Genomic DNA, 23,983 nt, shown 5'->3' with positions numbered 1-23,983 from the left:
GGCCATTCACATCAAGAATTATTAACAGATTCATTAATTCTGTTTTCCCCCTTTCTTGCTTAAGTGATTGGTTTGATCTATTGTTTGAAACTTCAATAAATTACAAATATGCTTATAGTCCTCAAGTATCTCAATAATCAGGCCCAGAATTTCAATGACATTTTCAATTAGCCGGGGAACTAAAAAATGTAAATGATGTTAAAGTTTGCACCAAAGACCATTATAAGCCACTGGAAAGGCGTGAATGAAACCTGCCCCCACCACTTCTCCTTTGGTTCTTCCCCGCGTGATGTCGGTTAGATTCCTGGGAGAGCGGGAATGAAAACCACATTAAGGTTTTCTACAATCATATTTCCGCCCACCATTTAAGATAAACGCCTGCTTGTTTGGCGTGTGGAGTTCTGGATTCCTGCAGGACAGCTCCCTTCTAGCGCTGTGTACTGCGAGCTGGTGTTTTAGCATTGAGTGCCTCGCCACTGGAGTTTTCGGCGTGCGGTCAAACCGCTACAATCGTACAGCTTGGTGTACTGCTTACATTACTGCACGTGACACATCCTAGTGACAGCACCCCATAGGAATAGCTCTTTCTACCACTTCTTTTAGAATCTAGAATCACATTCTGCCTGCTTATGTGTTACAATCACTCTTAAACGCCAGCCAGCACACGTATGCCCAAGACGTACGCTCTTTGGCTGTTGTTCTTCAACACTTGCGTGCTCTTTCTGTCCAAACACACTGTACACTTCTCTGCTAGACTCGCTGCTGCCGAACTCTGGGAAATCACATCACACCAAAAGTCATTCTAACATTGCCCTGTATCTGCCACATTCCCCAATGTTCCAATGCCCCTATTATTATCCTCAGAGACCCATGTCGGCACCATGAAGATGAACCAAAAACTCTCAAAAATGCTTAGTTACCCACTTAGAAAAGGAAGGACCCTTCCCTCCTCCCAAGTTTACTACCGAGCCTAAATGGTTGACTGGCAAAGAAGCACGATGTCTACAGACTGGTGCATCCTTGGTTCCTGGTCCTCTTACCTACCCTGCCTCCCTACCTAATGCCATCCGTCCCTTGACTTCGACAGATTCCTCTGAACCTAAAATCAACACTTTAATGGATGACCTGAGGACGGAATCAAAAAAGGTGAACATCCGGGCTAAGGCCTGCTACATCTTATCATCTGTTAGGCTTCCGTCATACAAATACACCTTTACTTTGTTTTATTTTGATAGGCTGAAAATGGCCCAATAGCAATTTCATACAGTTTAACACAATTTCCACAGACCGTCTATTGACAGGTCTTCTTCCTCGTTCATTCGGTAACGACTGCAGACCCCTTGTTGACCTACACTATACAGATGGCTATACCCCTACTCTCCGTGCTTTTCACTGGAAGAAACATGACTTTCTCGGGAGTCACTTGGAGGAAACGCTGAGCTACAGAACAGCCTAAGCACAGAGACTGTACTTTGTCCTCGCTACCTCCCTTCTTTTCATTTTATCTCCCCCCCCCCCCCCTTCCGCCAGTCTTCCTTCCCTCTACCCCATTCCTGGGTAAGAGCAAGCAAGGCAAAAGAGAAAACAGATGGATTAAGAAACTAACAGGAGACAGATGCTTAAGGAGGTTGATGTCATCACTCACCCCTCCCCAGTTTCCTGCGCTGCTTGCCCTCACCCCAGCCACGCCACACCCAGCCCACAGCTTTGTTCCTGCACTCACTTCCACAGCCAACAATCTTCTCCTCATTCCACTTATCGGTGTCTCGGGGTAGCACTCATCACCCGGAGGGCCACATACCTTTCCTTCCAACTCTCTCCCCCAGGGTTTCCCTTACACAGCGCTCGCTCCCTGCTCCTGCTCTGGGCAGACACTTGCTCTACCGTTCACTCCTGCTGCCTCCTGAGTGTCCTGTACTAGCCCCCGGGTCTGGCCGCGAACACCTGAACACACCTGTCTGGAGTCCTTGTCTCCCTCTGTTTGGGTCACATGCTCTTTTTGCGCCTGTTATGTAGAGCTGGTATAGAAAAGGAGACGGGAGTTGGAAAGAAAGGAAGGATGAATGCTATTAGCTAGTTTAACAAATCAGAGGCAACAGCAAGGGAAAAGTAGGCAGAGACCCCAGTTGTTCAACTCAACTAGTCCCCTTCAGACAGAGCGGTGTGAGGATCCTCTGAGCAGCAAGCCTCCGCCCTAGGAGATGGAAGTCATCACACAGCACGTACCCCTTCTAAAATACAGACTCCTGCTCACTGCTCTTCTATTTGCGAGGCGGTACAGTCACTGCTGCCGCCCTTTTCTTTACCCCAAACAGAAACCCTGCACCATACAGCAGCCTTTCCCCGGCTTCTCCCGACTCTGGCCCTGGCAACTCCAAACGTAAGTTAGACCTCTGTGTGCTTGACTGCCTTATGCAGTTCATATAAATGGAATCATAAAAGAAGAGAATTAAGGACATTGTTTTTTTTTTTTTTTTTTTAGTTTCAAAGAAGCACTATTCTGTACCTGCAATTTGCCGAGGTAGCAGAGAATCCTCTAATGCCATTCTTGATATTAAGATAGTAATCAATCAAAACATCCTGTTAATAAATTTTTGCATAATGTAATCACAGCTGCGGTCAGGTGGGACGTGGTTAAGAGGGCCCTGCTCTCCTCTTCCCAGAGTAGGTAATTGATTCATTCAGTTTAGTGGGCATCCTGAGGGCCTATGAGCAATGGTGAACAGAACTGAGACATCACATACACCCCTAGAGGGCACTCACTTCCTTAGGAGGCTCACATTGCTGGGTAGCTGGCTAAAGAGCAGAGTACACATTTCCTCTTCACCTGTATGTCTTTTGCTTCGGGGACTATAAACACAGTCCCAGGCAGTGCGGAAGCTTCCAGATATAGCTTACTGGGTGTGTGCAAGCTTGGCCTCTGCCTATCTTGTAGCTTCCACGCTCCACCGGAGGCTCTGCTCATTCACACTCTGGCACCAATGCCTGTCTTCCGTTCACTGAATGCAACAGTCAGTCCCACAGATGCCCACTCATGCCTGCCTCTCCTTTGGCCCCTGGTGAAGACCCCAGAGCCCTTAGGACCACACACCCAAAAGGCTTTCTCCGGAATTAATTTTCCATCTTCTGACTTTTAACAATATACAGGCAGGGCCCTTGACTCTTGTAGTGTACCTGCTTATTCTACTAAATCAAAATCATACTGATTCTCCCATGTGTTTCTCTAGCAAAGAAGGGGATATCTTATAAAAGAAGACAATATGCAGCAAATACAACCAACAAAAATCTGGAGCCAGCAATTTCATTATCAGAGCTTGGAGCATGTACTGTCTTTCTAAAAAGATTATTTTTTTAAACATTTACTTAGTGCGTGCGTATATGCATGTATATGTGTGTCTCTCTGTGTGTGTCTGTGTTGTACATCACATCTGGAAATGGGAGAAGAACTTTTTGGAAGTCAGTTCCTCCATCCTTCTTGGGGGTTCTGGTGATTGAATGAAGATCGCTAGGCTCAGTGGCAAGCACCTTTTATGTGTGGCATCATCTTGTTGGCCCCACATTGTTCCATATACATGACGAATGGGGAACGTAGATCAGTATGTGAGACAGACGATGGAATCTGCTTACAGAACAGGTTCTGGGGAACTGCCCTTGAGGACCAGTCACAGGAGGAACTTCAGAATCTGCAAGACACATGCTCTCCAGGAACCACCTTCTAGGACCTTTGGGCCCACATGTGCAGAGGCTGGGTCACCTGGGTGTAAATTTTCTTCCCACTTGAGAAAACCAAGTCCGTCTTAACATTTTAATGGGGATTATAATCGTCTGTATGCTGCCAATCATTCACAAAGGCTCCTCCTGTTATTTACTTAACTGTCCCCACCGGAAAATGTGAAAACATTAGCAACCCACTCCAATCCTTGGATGGTCGGTTTGCTCACCCATAAAGTAAGACGCATGCTCATAAAGTATTCTTCTAAACTTGAAACCCCATGATCCTACCACCACCATTACTGTTCCCACCGATGTGACCACCCGATCCAGGACTTTTCTATTCCATCTTACCGGCTGATACCCAGTCACGTCACCTCTGCATCTGATTGCTTCTCTTCCTTCTTGCTCTCCTTGAATCCCAACCTTCAGACCTGGCTCACTATGTCCCCTGACCTCACTTTCCTCATAATTTTACCTGGGAGGCGGGTAACAGTTGCATATTTATTTGTACATACTATATATATACAAATAAATATAATATATAGACATATATTTCACGAAAAGAAACAGCATGCTAAATGTTGGGGTTCTGTTATCATAGAGCAGATTTGGGACCTGACTTTAAACTAGGCTAAAGAATCGATGTGTGTTTTTTCTGTTTACCAGAATGAAGAGAGAAACTTCAAAGGACACTAAATAAGAGGGATGACCATTGAACCTAGGTCCTCTGACACCCACACAGCCCTCTTGAAAAACACAGGAGTGTCTCAGAAATGTGCCCTGCGGTGGGCGCTGGCTGGCACACAGACAGCAAACATCCTAACATCCCTCCACAGGAACATCTCTCCAGAGGAAGACACGGGAGACTGCACGCCATAGACATCCCATCTTTCCCAACACAGACACTTATCCTTCGATCCATGTCCTTCAGCAAAAACAAGTCCAAATTGTGGAATATTCTAGAAAACAGTTCATCCAACAGTGGCTTTATTCCACATCTGAAACACCTGCTTGAGCCCTGGAATGCAACCAAAGGCAGGGGGTTTCCCTTGGTCAGGGAACAGGGGAAAGGAAGCATTTAAGTACTTATAAAGTACAGGTACTAAGTACTCCCTGCTAAGGCTGTAGAGGCTATTAATGAAATAGCTTGTCAAGAATGGAAAAGATGCCACATAAAACACAATGCTCTTCCATTAAAAGCAGCTTCATCATTAATGAAATTTAAAGCTCTACTGTTCTGCGGTTTCATTTTCTTCCTTGTTCCAGGAATATGTACATTTAAAACACGACTGTAAATAAAACATCCCAAAGAAGGAGATTTGACATGGAACAGTCCAACTACCACTTTGGAAAATGGTTAGCTAGCTCCCTATGGGAGTTCCTCAAGCTTGAATTTCCCTCCTGTCTCTCCCTAGGAGATTTACCGCTCCCTGGAGAACTACTGACCCTACTTCACCCTTCCTCCAGCTAATCCCGGTATGAGCTCCTTGACTCTTCATCACTAGTCACAGCCAGCCGCAGAGGATCCGTCCCTGTTGTCTATCAGTGGTCCCTCCCCAGGACAGGGAGCAGCTCCAGCCTAACACGTAACTGCACATTCCTTATGACTCTGACCTCTGAGAAGGAGGGAAGCAACCGAGCTTTCTGTGAGTGTTATGTTCTGCTTGCTTGTCTAGGAGGAAGAACGGATGGACGTGCTCGCAAGCACGGGAGATATAAACCCAAGACAATTAAGTAACTAGGACAGCTTCCCAATTCCTGGATCTCTCAAGAGACAATTATGACTTCCTTCTCAAAGACGCCAGGCGCCTAGGAAGCAGAAGGTGTGCAGCTGAAGGAAAATGGTACACACTTTAGGAACATACAAGCTTTAAGTAGACGTTCTTCCCAGACCCCCACGGTAAGTCAGTATGGCGAGGATAAAGCAACAATGCTTTCTACACACTACTACCCCAATGTGACTTTCTAATGAAGTCCAGGGGCAGGCTCCGATCTGGGCAGGAGCCAGACCAGAGGCAGGCAACAGCTGAAAATATTCCTTGGCCCTTGATGAAAATGTTAGGGCGAGGATCCCACAGGCATTCCCAACCACCTTGTCAAGCCCAGCTGTCTGACACTGAGATCCACTTCCTCAGATCTGAGAGAAGTCCCTGGTGTATCCTTTCATGGTCTGGTAGGATAGGAGGAAGAGATGTATAGAGGACCATTCAAGATAAGGAAAAAAGAAGAGAAACTGGCGTATCACAGCCTTGAAAGGGGGAATGGACATGAGAATACAATTTTTTAAAAAATTATTTACTTTATGTGTGTAGGTGTGTCTGAGTGTATGTCTATGCCCCCCACCGTGTGCAAGTCGGAGCTCACGGATGTCAGCAGACGCCCCGGATCTCCTGAAACTTACAGACAGTTGCAAGCTGCCATGTGGGTATTGGGAATTGGATCTAGGTCCTCTGCAAGAACAGGAAGTGCTCTTAGCTGCTGAGCCATCTCTCTGGGCTGGAGAATAAGTTTAAATGCAGCAATGTCAAGTATTTTCATCTCAAACCTGGGATCACCCATTGCACTAGAAATGGAGGCTCTGGAGCATGGAATTGGCTTGTCTACAAATATGTACTCAGTTTGTGTTTGTGTTTATTTACTGAGGATACACATGCAAGCAGGCATGAAGCTAGTCAGATACTGGAAATGCCAGGAAGACTCAGTTTAGGGAAGCCCTGGATATGAGAGCACAGTGCCCTGGAATACAAGCACAAGCACGGACCGATGACACCCGAACAGATGACTTGCTTTAAAACCTAAGCTCAGTTCCCACTGCTGTGGCTGCACACACTGCCTCGGGCATCTAGAGTCATCTGTACCCAGGTTGGCACTGAAGCAGATGACTGCAGACTTCCAATTGGATCCCAGTGAACAATCAACTCCAAGCCTCTCATTCTTGTCATCAGCGTGAAGTGGCAGACGGTCGTCTCACATCCTCTGGAGAACATACGTGTGCCAGGGACTCATCTACGCACCAACCTGTCTTCTAACAGGAGCTGAGGAGCTGATCTGGGCATCAACAAAAACTGCACCACGCAAACCTTTTACTACCTACCTGGCTCTTCCCTAACGATATCCTTCTGCCTCCAGAGAGACTGGGGACATCCACACTCATTTCCTCCACTGTGGTGGCTGGGAGGGAAGTCAGCAAGGATTTTCCATTCACACAAACGTTTCCTCCCTGTAGCTCTGACTCCCACCCTAGACACAGAGGCTTCCAGAAAGGGACACTGACTTAAAACAGTGTCCTATTTGAGTTCTGGCTCCTTAGCAGCGATGTGACCATGGGAGTTTGGGCAGGTTATATAATCTACGTCTCAACTGGACCACATGGAAAATAGAGCTGGTTAAAGTTTCCATATGTCATATGACTGCTGTGTGGATCAATCGGGCTGACGCATGAAAAACGTCTAGCACCGGGGTGATGCAGAGGAAGCACTTTCAATGCTCTGACCTCTCACAGTCCCTGAAGATCCAGGGACCCTGCTTCTGCCCCTGTCCCACGTAAGTAACTCAATCCTATCAATAAAGTCTTTGAAGTCACACAGCCCACCTGCACAGGACAACAGGCCACTTTCCAAGTTCTCCACACTCACTCTGTGAAGCTGTCCACTCCATGATTTTGCCAGTTTCTCCCAAGCCTCAGCCTCCTTCTGACAGGCTCTCTTTAACACACGAGTCTCCTCCCTGCCTGTGGCGCTCCAGTGGAAGCCACCCTAAGCTAATCTTTCTAATATTTTTACATTTCCTGACCCCTTTCCCTCCTCCTGCACTGGGTCTTTCAGAGGGAACTCCTTAGTTATATCAGTCAGGGACAACGAGCCTGGAAATCAGTGTGAGTCCAGAAGAAGAAGTAAGGACAGAGCAGACAGCTCAGGATGTTTCCCTCTAAGAGGTACCACTCTTGTCCTGGGCAGAAACAAACACGTGTTGCTTGTCTTTTTTGCAAAACAGGTCAGTTTAAAGATGTTGGCCATTACTATAAATGGGGCAAAGAATGTAATCTCAAGAAATGAAACACTTCTCAGGGGTGAAATGGGTCCCAAGGATGCCCGTTGCAAACCGGGACTCCACCTAGTGAGCACCTTTGTGCCGAAGGCTGCTGGAGAGAGTGCACTCCTTGCAGAAGCCATTCTGCCTGTGAGCCCAGCTCTTCGGTTATGTGGTAGAAGTATGTGGCAGGTGCCAGACGGCAGAGGCAGTGGGAGGAAGGTTGTAAGAAGTCCCGGATTGTGTAGAAGTCAACAAGTATGAGAGACGGCACAGAAGGAAGACATTCTAGGTACAGAAGAACCTGGTGGGTTTACAAGAACAAGAAACAGTCTTTGCAGCACATGTCAAGATGAGGACAGGGCATTATTATCAAGGGTTTGGCAGCCGATATGGAGGAGAGACAGGCGAAGGCTGGATAACAAGGGATCTGCCTACTATTCTAAGAAGCATTGCTCCCTGGAAGAGGAAAGCAAAGAGAAATCTTAAACAAGTGATGTAGTCTGGCCATGGGGTGGCTATCTGAAGAGGGGGTCCATTCCATTTCTCTTAAGTCATGAAGATACATGAGATTAGTACAAATGTTTTCGGCTCCAAGACACATTTAAAAACAGAAAAGTCTAATAACCTAGAATGCCCTTTCGTCTTTCTCCATCCCATGAACTCTGACTCATTCCCAAGGACTCAGCTCAAAAGTGAAATCTGACAGTTTTCCAAATAGGAATTAGTATTTCTTTGTCCCATAAGCTTCTCCTTATTTTGCACATTTCAACTTCTAAAACAAGCAACACTTAAAACTACAGTGATTTATTCACATTTGCCTCCCCATAAACTAAAGGCTCCTTGATCTCACAGACATTTATTCCTTCCAGGTACACGACGAACATTCCAAGAATCTGTTTCCTGAACAAGTCAAAACTATAGGATTTTGGGTGCCGGGGCTTGCCGCAGATGATCTACAGAATGGATGTAAGCTTTTATTTATCTGTCTTAGAAGGTGATGCGGGGGAAACACACACAGGTGGGTCTTGGACCTCAAAGGGTGCAGAGGTAGCCTAATCTATCCTGCTTTATTTATGTTTTCAGTCACACCTTTTCAAATGGAAAGTTCTAGAAATAAACAACCACAAGTCATAAATAACACTGTGCATGTATCTGGTGGTTTGAGAAAGGGTTATACTCTATAAACTCAAACTGGCCTCAAATTTATGGTAATTCTTTTGTCTCACTCTCCAAGTCCTGGGATTATAGGCCTAAGCCACCGTGACCAGCATGAATAATTTTTATTACAGTATGTTACTATAATTGCTATAGTTTTATTTATGAGTATCTTCTTGTGCCTTTATTATGGGTCTACATGCATAGAAGAAAAATGGATTTAGCCTCATGTGAAATTCCAGGCATTCATAAAGACTCTGGAACAGGTTTGCCAAGGACAAGAAGGGAGAAATGTAACTAATGACTTAGGCTAATCGTAATACGCCTCCCCAATCCATACAAGGCTGGGAAAGGATAATGTGAAAAGCTTTTGCCTGCATGGTCTGTTCCCAAGAGGCTAACTCAGAAAGGCCAAGGGAATCCAGCCATCTCTGCCTCCAGGGTTCCAGCTCAGTTGTTCAGTGTCTACCAAGTAGACACGACCTCGAACCTCTACAAGCTTTCAAACACAGTGATGTGCCGCCACTACCTCTGGCCACCGTGAAGGGTGCCAAGTAGGTAAAATGTGCTCTATGAAATTCTAGGCTTCTTTTACTCTTTCCCAGAGAGGTAATGTATTACATTCGTTTGTTAGATCCCTAAAAACTTCAAAAAGCTTTATTTTCCCCCGTAGAGTTGTTCAGAGCAGTTCTTTTATTTTCTGGATGATAGATGGATGGAGAAAGTCGTCAAGCTTAATATTATTCTTGCAGTGGATTCTCCATTTGGGCTTCACAAAAGGCTCCACAGATTCACTTGTTCCCCTCAGTTGTGATGTCTGGACCACTTGGAACAGACATAAGCCAATGAGTGATGCGGCCTTCTTTGTTTTCAGGGTCAACACAAAAACAAACACTAGGTCCTGGGTCAAGTTCGTGGAGGAGCACACAGGGCACACAGCCCTGGTATAGAAAGTGTGAAGGCTCACACAGCTGAAGCACATGACTGACAAGCCAAGCGCCCTACTGGGGAGATGCTTCATCTCTAATGGGTAAGGGCTTTAACTTCTAGGAAAGCGTATTTTCTTCGGTCTGAGATCAGTCCAATAATAACATGGAATTCTTACAATTATTTTGTTTAAAAAAACATCAGAGTTTAATATAGACTCTGGCTTTTTAGCCATGAGTTGATTTGCTCTTTTGGACCAAAAATTACTATGACAGAGGGCAACAGAATCAATGTTCTTTCCGAAGCTGAGAAAGAAGAGCTTTAAATACACTTAAATATACTTGCAATTTTTTTCTTCTTTTGCATGTGTTTAAAAACAAGGAGAATGCTACTGACATAGCATGTCACGAGTCAGGAATTCTTTAAATGCACATGTTAATGCATGTTTTACACACTGTATAATTTACTCTCAAAAAGCAACTGGAGGAATTATTTACAGAGAATGACACGCCATACCTCAAAGAAGAATTGAATTTTTCTTTTTTTAAAAAGAGAGAGCTGTTTACCAACAGACTGATCTTAAAAAAAATATAGAGAAAGATAGTTCCATCTTTGTTGAGATGGGAGCATAAAACAGATGGACATGGTAATTCATTACAAGACACTTAATTTGATAAAGGTTTCTTGGAACTGCACGTTCAGGGACAATTTCTACTGCAGCTTGAGTTGGCATGAGAAGAGCAACTTAATTACCCTGTACAACATTAACAGCCATAAGGTCTCCAATAGATATGACCTGATGATCTGGGCTAACCAAGGCTGTTTCACAAAGGCCAAAGAAGAGATCTCTGAGTTCCAAGCATGAAAAACAGAAGAGGTCCTAACTCCCCAGGAAGACCAGCTTTAACATGTCTATCTGGGTGGAGTGGGTGTGTTCAGTTGATAGCCCCTGACCCAGCACTCCCACCCTAACAGGAGGCTCAATACCCCAGAGACTGAAAAGGTGGGTCTCTGGAGATAAGAACTGTTTAGGAAAACTTTGAGAAGCTCAACTCACTCCCCCAGGATTCGAACTTTAGCAGACAGAATGCTGCATAACTGCACTCAACAGTAAGCTAATTGGCATCGTTTTCAGTAGGAAGTGAAGCATATTATTTAAGATTGGAACTAGGGCAAATAAGAAGACTCAACAGTAAGTATTCTCTATCATTTTCCATGTGAGTGTCTCTTAGAGTTCTCCGGCTTCTTGGTCTAGGTGTAAAGGTGGCACCCGCCTGGACTCAGTTTTCGTTACGTGGTGGAAAACAAGTCTACAATGGGGCTTTTCCCTTGAGGGCGGGCTACTGATGACGTGAGCCTCTATCAGATGGCCTTCCAGAGACCCAGAGCCTTCTGCACCGTCACCAGTGATACTCAGAAACTGCTGAACCCTTTCCTTTCAGTAAGCACCACACCCTAAGGCAAGCCCAGCGTTCTGTTCCCTGTCTTCCCTCAATGAGTCTCTGTTGAACTGTTTTAACAGATTTCAGCATTTTCGAATTGGTACACCTTGTTTTCACTCACTGCAGCTATGCGGTCAGATTAATTTTTATTAACTTACATGCTTCTGAGGGGAAGGAGCACCCTGCCAAGGATTCCATTCGGCTGGCCTCATCTGGGATGAGTCCACTTCAGGCTGCGAATTCTGGAACTCCAGAACGCTCCTTCCCCAAACATCTTTATCGACTCCCAAACACAGTGTGCTAGCAACCTGCGAGAATTCTATTAGCATCTCACAACCAAGCACTAGCAATAATGTATTTTCTCACAAGTGCAAAGAAATTGGGATTGCAGAGGTGGGGACACCTTAGATTTCTGAGCGGAAGCAGCTGGGGGCAAATACATAGATCTGGTCTTAAGGAAAGGCATTTCAAGATCTTCATTCTGGCCAGGGCTGTGCGATCATGTGTGGGTTAGCATCTTTGCTTTAATCTAATTTCCCTTCCTGACGTGTGGAACTGTTCTGACAGTACAGCGTGGGGCTGGGAAACTGTCTTAGATATCAGTCGGTGTTTCAGAGGACAAAAGTCATACTGAGGCTCAAACGAGGGAGAAAAATGAGCCCTTCACATAGAATATTTATTTTAAGTGATATAATGAGCTAATTAAAAAATTAGTAACAGAGGACATAAAACTCTCCTAAAATATAATTGTGACACACACACACACACACACACACACACACACACACACACCTAAATGTGAAATACAGAGGTATTAAGAACACACAGCTGAATGAACAGTGACAGAGAGGAGAGATGAGTAGTTGGAAACTCAGTAGAAATGAGTCTTCAGAGAAGGGAAACAATGTGCACATGGGTCCAGGGGGCAGCAGGCATCCCTGCTCAGCACACATGGGGAGTATCTAAGGCACTGGGGACCGCACCCCCACACACACACTGGAGTCCTTCCCACAGCACACATACCAAGGCAGCTGACAGAGAAGGCCGCATTCCATTGTAGAATAGCAATTTAATACAGTAAATCCTTATTTGTAGATCCAGCCTTTGGCCAGATGTCGTCCACCCCCTTTCCTTAGGAACTGTCTCCTCAGAGACGTCAAAAGAATATGCAGCTAGCAGTAATCAGTGAGCCGTCTATCAAACACACGACCACCCACTTCACCTGCTTACCCACAGCTTTCTGTTCTGTATCTGACCACCAAGGCACGAAGAACTAGCCTAGTAGTTTGCGTGTTTCATTTTGCCTTTTCTAAGAAAATGCAAGGATAAAAAAGCAGCCATCTTTCTCCCGTGACTTCACTTGACTGTCCCCTTCTCCTATCATCATGTGACCCTACTTATGGCTTCATTATCTTCCTGAGTCCTGGAATTTTGAGGGCTTTCTTTTCCTCTTGCTTTCTCTTAAGAACTTCCTAACACAAACTTCTTGAGTTTCATCCGATTGAGAAGATTTGGGAAAGTCGAAAATCTCAGAGGTGGAAGCTACTTTTAAGATCATGCAACCCAGAATTTGGGAGGCAGAGGCAGGTGGATCTCTCTGAGTTCGAGGCCTGCCTGGTTGCTACAAGAGCTAGTTCCACGACAAGCACCAAAACTTGAACAAACAAACAAACAAAAAATCACGCAACCCTTTCCTGCCTTCCATTTTGGCTCAGAGAACAAGAAAGTGAGAAGTTTGTTCCCTTCACCCTGAGACAGACCCAGTTCCTGTGACATACTGAGCATCCTCCAGGTACTACATGTGTCGTGCACAGGTGGGCTCACAGGTGCTCACTGACAACAATGACAAAGTAATGGTCGGGTCTCCCGAGTGCTTGGACAGGGGAAGGTATGGGCCTTGACAGTGACATGTGGTCCTCAGGGGAACGGGGACACTGCACCTGGTGGCTCACCCTCACCCAGGCACTGGCCGCTGCTGCTCTAGGCAGGGAGCTTCCAGTTCTATACACGTCGCCTGTGAGAACGGATCATGGTACAACTTCTCTGATCGGGTTGACCGGCAAGATTCAGTCTAATCCATTGATCTTTACTTCATTTCTCATGTGCTGAATATATCCCCATTTTTTTTTTTTTGGTGAAAACAGGAGAAATTTATTAACATTTTTGCCAAGAAAATCTAAAACTTTTAATTACCTTAGAACTGAAAAAAATTAGAACTTATAAATCTTGAGCTTAAAATAAAAAGATTTTTGGATACAGCGTCTCAGAAAGTAAGAGATCTCAATGCTCTGGATCTTGGTTCTGGAAGAGAGTCAGGCCCTTTGGTCAAGAGAGAAGCAGGAGCCAAAAGGGAGCTTGGGAACCTGGCTTTCACAGCATACACAACCCAAGACAAAGCTATTTTAAGTTTCTGGATATCATAAACAATGACTTAATTTATTTTGAACTCAAAATAACTGGCTTGGATTTTTTTTCTCAATAACTTTTAAGAAAAACATATTTATAGACAGAAATTGATAAGATGTTTCAGAAAGAAGAGTTTATGACAACTCTCATTAAATTTAGAATGAGTGACTATCATTCATCTTCTCAATAAACATACAAAAATATCAGAAGGCATGGAATGTTCTAAATAGCAATTCAGTTAACTTCCAGTAAGGTGCAGTGGGATCACTGCCGCAAATTTTAACAATTTAATGTCCTGTTAACTGAAAAATGATATTGGCAAAGTGAAAGCTCAATGAAAGAAGGTGTAGACACTGGAGCCGGCAATGTGCCCTTAGAGTGGGAAAACAAACAACAGAGAGTGACCTGGAAGCTATCTCGACAGACATCCAGCTGGGCTAAGGGTTAGGCTTGGCAGCAGAACATGGACGCACACAGTGCATCTGAGGTACATCCAGCCTCCAGATACAGCAGGTAGATCCATTTCTCTCGGACAAGATGAATAGTGACGGAATTTTTCTATGTCACATCCTTTAAAGATTGCTTTTGTTTTAAACATGGTCCTAGTTTTGGGAAATAGTTGTTTTGGCGTCCCCTCCCCAAACACCTCAATGACATTTTCTGCTGTCTGAGCAAGTAAAACCCAGTACTTCTTAAGGAGAGATGATCTGAGTTACAGTAACCGAAATGAGGTTTACAGCTGAGGTCGTACTTAGAGGCCTTGAACACGTGTCTGCTGAGGACGAACTGTCAAGAGGGAGGGAGGGGCAAAGTGCTGAGGACATAGCGAGTTTAACTATAAAGCTGCCCGAATTTCAGAAGACCCAGATGGCCAGAGCCAAAAGCACACTAGTTTTTAGAACAGGGTCACTCACCTGCAGGATTTCAGCAACTTTCTTCAACCAGAAAGTCAGGTCTAAAGGTCACTTATTTTTGTAAAGTGCATACTGTGGTGGATTAAAAATGGCCAGACATTCTTTGATGCTTCTTCCATCAAAAGGAAGACTCTACTCTGCTACTCTTTGGATAAGGGCTTATTCTGTGACCTGCTTCCACAAACACAAAGTGGCAGGAGCAGGGATGTCCACATCTGGGTCTCTAGAGATGCTTGCTGTGACACTTCCTCCTCCTGGCACACGTGAAGCAGTTCAGGATGGAAGATCAAACACAAGTTGTCCTTCAAGTCATGCCAGTGGGATTCCCAAAACATAACCGGCACCCAGACCTATATGCCGAGAACTGCCTAGCCAGCACCAAGAACGGAGAAACACGGAAGGTCTTTTGCTTTCTGTACTGCTCATGGGGATGGCAATGAAAAACTGAAATACATATTTGTTGCTAATTTGCACTTTGCTGATACAGACATAAGCTCACATCTCTGACTTATTCTGTTTTAACAACAACAAGAAAACATCACAAACACTACAGAAGAAGGAGCACAGGGATTTCGAAGATCCTGATTCGAAGACAGACTGGTCCTGCCCCTCATGCCAAGGAGCAGCTGCGGTTTTACAGAAGTCAGTCATTCTCTAGACTTCCATTTTCTAGACTGTAAATTCCATATTGTGATAGAGATGATAAAATGAGCAAAGGGTTGGTAATGATCAAGGTACGTGACACAGTTAAGCTATGTCTGTTATTGCTGGCCCCACACTGTGTAAGGACAGTTTTCCCAGCTCTACAAAGACAGCATTTGCATCGATGTACACAACACATTGGTTGTTTTGTTGCAAATCCCCTGTGCATGGCAGCATCTGTACAGGCACACACCGTGCACACACTCACGGATACTATATGCACAAAAGGTCCCAGCCCTATAGGACATTCTGTTTCTCCTTCTGTTACTGTGCGGTGGTGTTCAGACCCTGATTAAGGCCCCAGATGTGAATTCTTATCTTTTTCTGTCTTCTCTTAGAAAGTGTGATGTTAGCTGCTGAAATCATGGAGTGGAAACAACAGAAAAGGGCTAAAAGGATTCAGTGTGCCTGCAACTCTGCACCAGGTTGCAGAGTACTGATCCTCGGTCAATGGTTAATTCTTTCCCACGTGCGCATGATAGATATCTATCGCCTGCAACTCTGCACCAGGTTGCAGAGTACTGATCCTCGGTCAATGGTTAATTCTTTCCCACGTGCGCACGATAGATATCTATCACTTTCAGGATCCACGTGAAGAGAGCAGAAACTGAATTCTCTGGGTCCTAAAGAGATAGCCAGGATGCTGCAAGAGGCCAGGGGGCAGGCCAGGAAAGAAGTGCGTGTCAGTGGCAAAAGTGTTATCCAGGTGTGGTAAGGACACCCAGAGAGCAGAGTCCTTCCCTTGTAAGTTTGATGAATCAGTGGAATAAAAGCAGGCCACTCAGGGGGAAACTCACAAGCTGAGCAGGAGCTCACACAGAAATGGGCGGCTGGGGGCCTGACTGAGTCAAACAGCCTTGCTAGGAAGAGCTGGAAGGTCTTTATGAAAGAGAGCAAAGCCATAAGAGAAGTGGTTACTCTCAGTGAAAAGTAAATTTTTACTGCTGGGCTTTCAGCTATTTTACCCTTCTCTGCCCTAAAAGACTCTCCTGCCTGAATTCTCTAACAACTGGCTTTGCTCTAAGTTCTTAGCCAAGGTCTTTACAAGCAGGTGAGAAAGTCAAACAATCATGATAGTATTTTATATATTCCATCCTGGTTTCTGTTGCGCAGGAAACATGTTTCTCTCATGAGAACAAAGGTTTCTCTTAAAATGCTATTACTATAAATTAGGCAATTTTCTTTTTATTTCTATTTTTATATGTTTGCTTGGGTTTTCATTCTTTGATCACAGTATAACCTACAAACTTCTTTAATAAGAGAGACCCTGGTTCATATGCGAAGCTATCCTGAACAGACTTAAGCAACAGACCGAGCACATATATTCTGCATTTACCAATATTAATGCGCACACACAGAGGAAATATGTCATAATTGCTGACCTCTAGAAACATTCTTCAGCTAGTGAGATAAGACTTTATGTATGCAGCAATTAAATAAAGGTGCAAGGAAATGCGTGATTAACTGACAGCAAGGAAAAGGATATTCTTGGAGTTCCCAGGGGGCAGAACAGGTATGACGTGAAAGATGAAGACCTTGTGGATAAAGTGGAATTTAATTGGAATCCTGCAGGATGAGTGGTATCAGAAAAGATGGAATGGAGAGATAAAGGTTGACTCATGCTGTGTTAGGCGAGGGCAGTGCTAGGAGGGAGCCATCATTCTGTAGTCCTGGTGGGTAGGAGAGCTTAAGGAAAGGGTCTGGGAGCAAGTCAAGGCTTTTAAAGTGAGATGATGCATAATAGTTGCATTATGAGCAATGGGAAGGGGATAAAGAAGCTACAAGTGTTCTTTCCACTCTTCCTTAACATATGCATTACCTTGGCTAAGCATGGGCTTGTTCATTCATTCATTCATTCATTCATTTATTCATTCATAATATACTCTGGCCATATTATTCCTTTGTAATAGAGATCACAAATACCCACTTTTCTTTGAGAATCACAAAATAAAAAGGAAACATCTGAATGATTTCAATGTATTATAAACATGTTATGTAAACAGATGAATGAGGAGTTCCAAGGGAGCAGAAGGGCACACTGGAGACATCGAAGATCGAAAACACCTTAAAGAGAGGAAAACAGAATCCCCAAAAGACAGCAGATGCTGTCCAGGTCAAAGAAGAGAAACACTATGTGGAGAGAGGCGGCTGGAAATGCAGAGGTCCTGAGCATGAGAAGAGTCGGGGAGAGCACTGATTGGGCCGGAACAAAGGGTGAGTGTGTAGCAGGGAAGGGGACAAGCATGGGTCACTGGCTATCTAACACACAGGAAGGTAAGAGCTGTGAGAACGTAGTCCTCCCTGCAAATAATTGACAGCAGGACTTTGATGACTTCCTTCTCCGTGCTTCTGCGGTGGCACCGTTTTTCTTGGACCATTCTTCACCAGAACGCCAGAGACACAGCTGCATTAATACAATAACACCCACCCTCGGGTTTCTGTTTACTAGAGTCGCAACAGAAAGCATCTGGGGCAACCTCTGTCCCAATGTAACATTTCTTCTAAGCACGGCTGGCAGGCAGCCATCCAGATGGGAAGACATCTACCCAGCGCCAGGATCTGGAGTCGGCCGCAGAAAGCAGCGTGACTCACTGCTGAGTGTTATCAGTTGTGAGGTTTCCTCCTTAAGCTGAGATTTAGTGTTTTCCTACAGATCCTATACATTTTACCCAACAAGAGTGACTGGGAGAAAAAGTCCCCTGTACCTCCAGCATACAAAAGGTGCTAATTAGAGCTGTAAAACTGAGTTCAAAGTTGTCCCGTTCCTTCACTCAATGACAGGCCTGCCTGGCTTTGACTAATTAGGTTCTCTGATACAACGAACCATCTCCCTTTTTATGAAGGCCTTGAAAGAACATTTGTGACTACTAGTATTGCTCCACTGTTTTTGCTGGTGATTGGCTGTACCTGTGTGTGCATGGGTGTTCACCCTTTGCACACAACATCACATAGATACAACATCCTAATGTCACAGGGAGGTGGCTGTACCTCTTAAACACACCACTTTCACAGAAATCTTGGTTTTCCACTTCATGACACAGCATAGGGGACATGTCTGAAAGAATCCTAGGTTTCGGATAAGAAAAAGGCCAGGACACTAGAGACTTAATACATTTCGTTAACTGAAAGAAGGAAAAAAGCAATTATGAAAACAAACTCTAAGTATCTTCTCTGATTACTGAAAAAGGAAACTTATTGTAGTGGTTCATCTAATCAACCTGATGGGATTGAGAAGGATCTAGATCAGTGTTCTCTATCTTCTTAATGCTCTGACCCTTTAATACAGGTCCTCATGTTGTGGTCACCCCCAACCACAAAATTATTTCATTGCTACTTCATAGCTGCAATTTTGCTGCTGTTACGAATCGTAATGTCAATACCTGACATGCAGGATAGCTGATATGTGACCTTCCAAGTGGGTTGTGACCAACAGGTTGAGAACCGCTGGTCTAGGTCTGAGTGGGTCTGAGAGGGAGGTCACTGCCAGAGAGGAATAAGTGGGGGAGCCTTGCCTTGAATATGGATGGTACTATCACATAGGCTAGAGTCCAATGGAACAGATGGGAGAAGAGTATGGGGTTCCCTAATCAAAAATCTCTCTTCTCTACTCCCTGGATGCCATTTGGCGAACTGCCCTGAAATATCCTCCTCCTATGACAGAACGAAACCTCTGAGATCATGAGCCAAATCTCAAAGATTTGGTCAAAGCATAGAACTCCAACTAACCCATGGTTATTTTAACTAGGGGCTACCTATACTTACATATTCCTAATTCATAAAGTCATTCCTATAACCAAAACTACTCATGCAGTAAGTCTAAATGCCAAATGCCTGGTACTAGGACGGGACTGGAGCAGAGGTTACAGATGGAACTAAATAAGGAAGGGTTTCAGCTCTTGGTATTCTATGCAGAACAGAAGTGGTAAGAAAGGAAATGCCTTTATTACAAAGACAACATAAAGGGCTAGAAAAGACGGAGGAGGTAGTGATGACAGAGAAGAGGGACAGGTATCATGGGTAAGGGGAAGCAGACTGCGGACCCAGGTTCCCTGAAAGCAACATACTGTTGGCTAGCATCACTGTGATGCTCTGTAGAGCAACAACAGCAGACCCGAGGGCTCTCGGGGTTTAGAGACCTCATCCAATAGTGTTCAATGGATGCCCTGTTACTAACGTTAAAATGATGGTGGCTTATCTCCTACAGCTAAAGGGAAATGTGTCTGATACTCAAAATTACTGTTAAGAATTCAGACACCTTTTTGCCTCAGTATGAAATGGGCCCTGGGAGATGCATGACTCCACATATCCAGACCCCTTCTGATGAGCTCTTGGAAGCAGTCAGTGTTTCATAACACTGGGCACTTGGCTTACACACTCACAAGATCTGCTGCAAAGGACCAAATGGCGTGTCTCACTATCAGAGGCCTCGTTCTGCCTCCTAATCTGTGCACGGAGGGGAAAGCATGCCTGCCTACTTCCTAGTCCTCCGAGTGCTTTCAGGAAGAGTCTTAATCCTTAAGATTAATGGCTTAACCTGATGACACCTGGCTTTGATGTGAGGAGAGACATATGTAAATAGCCAGTAATAGTAACAGTCCAGTGGTTTCTCCAGAGAAACAGGCAAGGATTGGGTTTCCCAAGGGAAAACAAGCTGCAGGCTAGAGAAACTGTCCAGGGGATGGTGCTAGCAAATAAGTCAGAAAGGAAACTTGAACCGGTGACAAACCAACCTTGCCGGTAGGGTACAGCAGCCGTCCGCTGTGAGCCGCACTTGAGTTTCGTAGCTGTCCAGGGGGCACACGGCCTGCTGGACAGGGGGGCACTCCACGGTGCTGCAGTCCACGCTGAAAACTGAAAGGGGCAAACAGAGAAGCACTGTTTACTGCGACATCTACTTGTATTTTGAATCCCCAAACGAAATAACGACTGTCAACAAATGTCCAACGATTTCTTGCATCCCTGAAACCCAGAGGGCCCTTCTAGTGTTTTTCTGTCTGTCCATGAAACGGAAGGGCAACTGCGGTATGTCTCAAACAGGGGACAAGGGTTAGGATGAGAACAGAATGAGACCATGGAGTGATACGGATGGTGACGGACAGCGAGAAGCGTTTCTGACAGAGCAGTTCAAGAGATGGACAAGGGGATCGCCTGGCCTGAAGCGTTTGCCTAATAGGAAAACTAAAATGAAGAAAGAAAAATAAAAGGGAAAAAAATTTAAAAAACCGATCAGTCATTAGAAACTTGCGAAGAAGACACCACTACAACCTAGACCTAGTCACAGACTACGTTAGAAATGCTGGCACTAGGGTAAGGCTGTTAGATACACTATAAAGCGAGAAACAGCTGCGACATGACAAGAATTCCAATACTGGCAAAGAAGGTGAGTAAACAGTCAAGTGACGGAGGGCATGCTTCGAAGCCAAGGCGGACGGGAGGGGCTGCCAAGGAAGAAAACTGGGGCTGTTTCCTTATAAAACATCTGCCATTCGGATGTGTGTATTTATTCAAACGCAATTCTGTTTTATATATGTGTGCTTCTAAATGTACAACTTCCACGTGACACACGCATCTGCAAATGCGGCTTCCGATCGTCTCTCGGGGCAGTGAAGCAGGGAGCTACAGCACCACAGTCTTCCCCAACAGCTTCCTCAAACATACGTGAAGAAAATACAGACGGAAGAGAAAAGGGCTGGCTTACTCCATAATGGCACTCATGCGCCAGGAAATTAGCCCTCTGGCTCTTGGATTAGAGACCTGGAGTGAGACACTAGTGAAGCAGCAAGCCATCCCGAGCACAAGCAAGAATGCCCATCTTGGTGGGAGCTGAGAAGCCCTGGAGGAGGGACCTGTTGCCCTCTGATGCAAAGGGGCGATGCTGCCCAGCCAGCTGGCGCCTACCTGGTTTGCACTCAGAGAGGTCACAGCACTCTCCCGGCTTCCCTGAGGCTTTGGACACTAGAATGTTCAGGTATCCCGGCTGGCAGACTTTGCGCAGACAGCCCGCAGGATCGCACACGCAGCGGCTGGGTAAGGGACAACACTCCCCGGGGGGAGCATAGCCCTCGATCAGAACGGAATCTTCAGGGCAACGTGGAGAGAACTGGACTTCACAGCGGGCCTTGGAGCAATCTGGCTTCTCTTCTGAATGGGAGAGAAAGAATTTAGCTCATGCCCAGGGCAGTGCGGGGCACTTCTGTGGGAAGGACAGATCATCCCAAGTCTATTTACTATGCAGAGCAGGGGGACAAAAGAAGTCTGGTGAAAATCTCAACCACAGGAAATCTCTACCAAGAGCTGCCCGTGACACCAAAATACAGGTCATCCCTTGCTCATGGTGTACAACCAACACAGACTCCAAAGCTCAAGGGGACGCAAAGGGAAGGCCTCACGTGGCTCAGACTCAGGTCTAGGCTAACTGTGAACCCAAGGGTTGTGAGGTTTCTTTCTTGATAGTGACATAGGTTAAAAATCCAAACAGTGACAGAAACAAGCCCTGGCTGCTCCAGGGACTGAAGACAATATGAATGATACCAGACATGAAGAACTTGACCTCCAAAATGGGCTTCGATAAAAGCAGCTTATTAAGATGTGCAATTTTATGGCGTGGTAGCTGAACAAGACAAGGAGCCACCTTCCCCCATCATTCTCCTACACGGCACGTCTGGCCCACGGGAAGCACCTGTCCATGCAATGCCACCTGCTGACCCATGGAGACAGCTCAGTCTCAGAGATGGGGAAAGTAACAGTGGGCTTTACCCAGCAAGTGTAAGACTAAGCAGCAGAGTCCGAGCTCATCAAACTGGAGTCCTCAGGCTATGTTCCTGGTTTACGCTTTTAAGAGACCCACGGCCTCGAGGAAAAGACTGCGACAATCTAAAACTACTAAAGATGGTGACCTTTGAAGAGGGTCTGGGTGTTGGGAAGATGTTAGTGAAACAAAGCCACACTGTGCTGTAGTGACCACTTCCGCAACCTTTAACTGACTTTACTAAACTAAAACCCACAGATGACACCGCAAAACGGGATTGAAGTCAAGAGTTTCCTTATTTGTGTCTGTGTGTGTATACCAAAACAAACCAACCAACCTAAGGTAGAAAACGCAAGGAACCTGCCTAATCAGTGAAAAAGCAAGAGCCAAGGCACCGCTCACGTTTCACTCAGCTCTGGATAGCACAGACATAACTGTCATTCCCAAGCCAAACCTGCTTCTTTCCGACTTCTCTCCCTCAAAAGCCTCATGCAGCAGAGGCGAACCTGGAAGTCCTCATCCTTCTGCCTCCTCTTGCCAAGTGATGGGATGATACCTGGCTCTTCCTCTGCTCACTTTCCAACCTGGCTGCCTTCCCTTTCACTTTCCTGGTCGCCTTCCTTAACTACGCGTCTAGCTAAAACACGTGCGAAGAGATTTCGCACGCTTAGAGTCCTAGAAAATGCATCCAGAACTATTTACTGAGTGCCAATTGATTTAGCCGTTTGGGATAACCAGGAGAGAGAGAAGGGGGAGGGGGAGAGAGAAAGATTAAGATTGATTCTTGCCCTCATCTGGTCTATGAGGCAGTAAAGGGTGACAGAAAAGCGATCGATATTATAAACAGCAACAGAGAGTGTTAAACGCTTTGGGAGACAGACAGAGTAAGGGGAGCTAAGACTGCTGAGGAGGGGCAGCTACGAGGTGCAGAGCAAGCGTGGAATGAAATGAGTGCTGCAGAGATACCCAGAGGAGCCTTCCAAGAAAGGGGACAACGGAATCTCGACTGCGCAAGAAGTCCCCTCTTGCAATTGTAAGGCTTTGGGATTGTGAGTAACAGAAGACACTGGGGAGCGGGGAATAAGAGGCAGAGAAGGATCTGGAGAGAGGAAAGAGAGCCAAATCCATGCACTGTTTTCTACAGTTAACAACGTGTTGGACACGGAGATGACTTTGTCGTTAAAGGTCATGCGACGTGCTTTCTTTCACAGAACTTACAGCTGCGTCCTACTTTTCCTGTTGGACAGAAGGCAAGTGCACCACACCTCTGCCTCAGTCAGGGTCAATAGTCAAGTGCAAGCCCTGCCCTTGCGACCAGTTGCTGCCATCAAACCAACAGCCAATACGCTTAAAGCAGAGTGGAAAGTGAAAACAGCTTCTGGCCTAAGGGTAAACTTCAATAGTGGAACACACACACACACACACACACACACACACACACACCTTCTGACATCCTGGGAATTCTCTGAGCTAGTATCTGCTCCATTTTGCAGGTAATGAAATGAAGGTTGAGGCAGGTTAAGCTAATTGCCCACGTCCATACGGCTGGTGAATGGGCTGGGGTGAGCTGACCCTGGTCCGTCTGGTCCATGAACTCTGGTATGATATGACTCCTGTCCTAGGATTGCCTGCTGTTGAAGGTGTTCAGCTTTGGCCCTGACCTTCTTCCCTCCTGAGTTGATTTATCTGGGCTAACTTCTTTCCTGACTGGAAATATGGTTTCTGATAAGCCCTCACAGCTGAACTTTCTCCTCTCCTCAGAGCCACAGAGCCTACAATCACATGTGTGGGCCACAGAGGTCTTAGCTCCACTCTCGAAACACCTAGCCATTTACTTTCATACCAAAATCCCTAGGAACTACCTTGCAAAGAGAAGGTACGTCAATGACAAGGAGTCTACATTGAGAATCTCCCCCTACTGCATCAGTATGGGGATCCTCAAA

The 23,983-nt window shown here is 45.5% G+C and overlaps 1 protein-coding gene across 3 annotated transcripts in view; it reads right to left on the bottom strand.

Annotated features, from left to right (window-relative positions):
* Crim1 (cysteine rich transmembrane BMP regulator 1) overlaps positions 1-23,983 on the bottom strand; it is a 175,720-nt gene that overhangs the window by 72,381 nt on the left and 79,356 nt on the right. Inside the window, exons 3-4 of one of the 3 annotated variants that reach the window (XM_041631123.1) lie at positions 21,191-21,433; positions 20,023-20,143 (exon numbers count right to left, since the gene is read on the bottom strand). The exons of 1 other annotated variant lie outside the window; for it this stretch is intronic. In XM_041631123.1, the coding sequence (XP_041487057.1) occupies positions 20,023-20,143; positions 21,191-21,433 (364 nt within the window). The remainder of the gene's footprint in view (positions 1-20,022; positions 20,144-21,190; positions 21,434-23,983) is intronic. One more of the 3 variants, XM_041631124.1, reaches the window with a different exon arrangement.

Source organism: Microtus oregoni, unplaced genomic scaffold (assembly GCF_018167655.1).
Source record: "Microtus oregoni isolate MIOR12 unplaced genomic scaffold, Mior012 000036F_ref0000092, whole genome shotgun sequence".
In the NCBI taxonomy this organism is placed as follows: Eukaryota; Metazoa; Chordata; class Mammalia; order Rodentia; family Cricetidae; genus Microtus; species Microtus oregoni.
The sequence above is the reverse complement of the archived record's forward strand: the minus strand, read 5'-3'. Positions and strand labels throughout refer to the sequence as shown.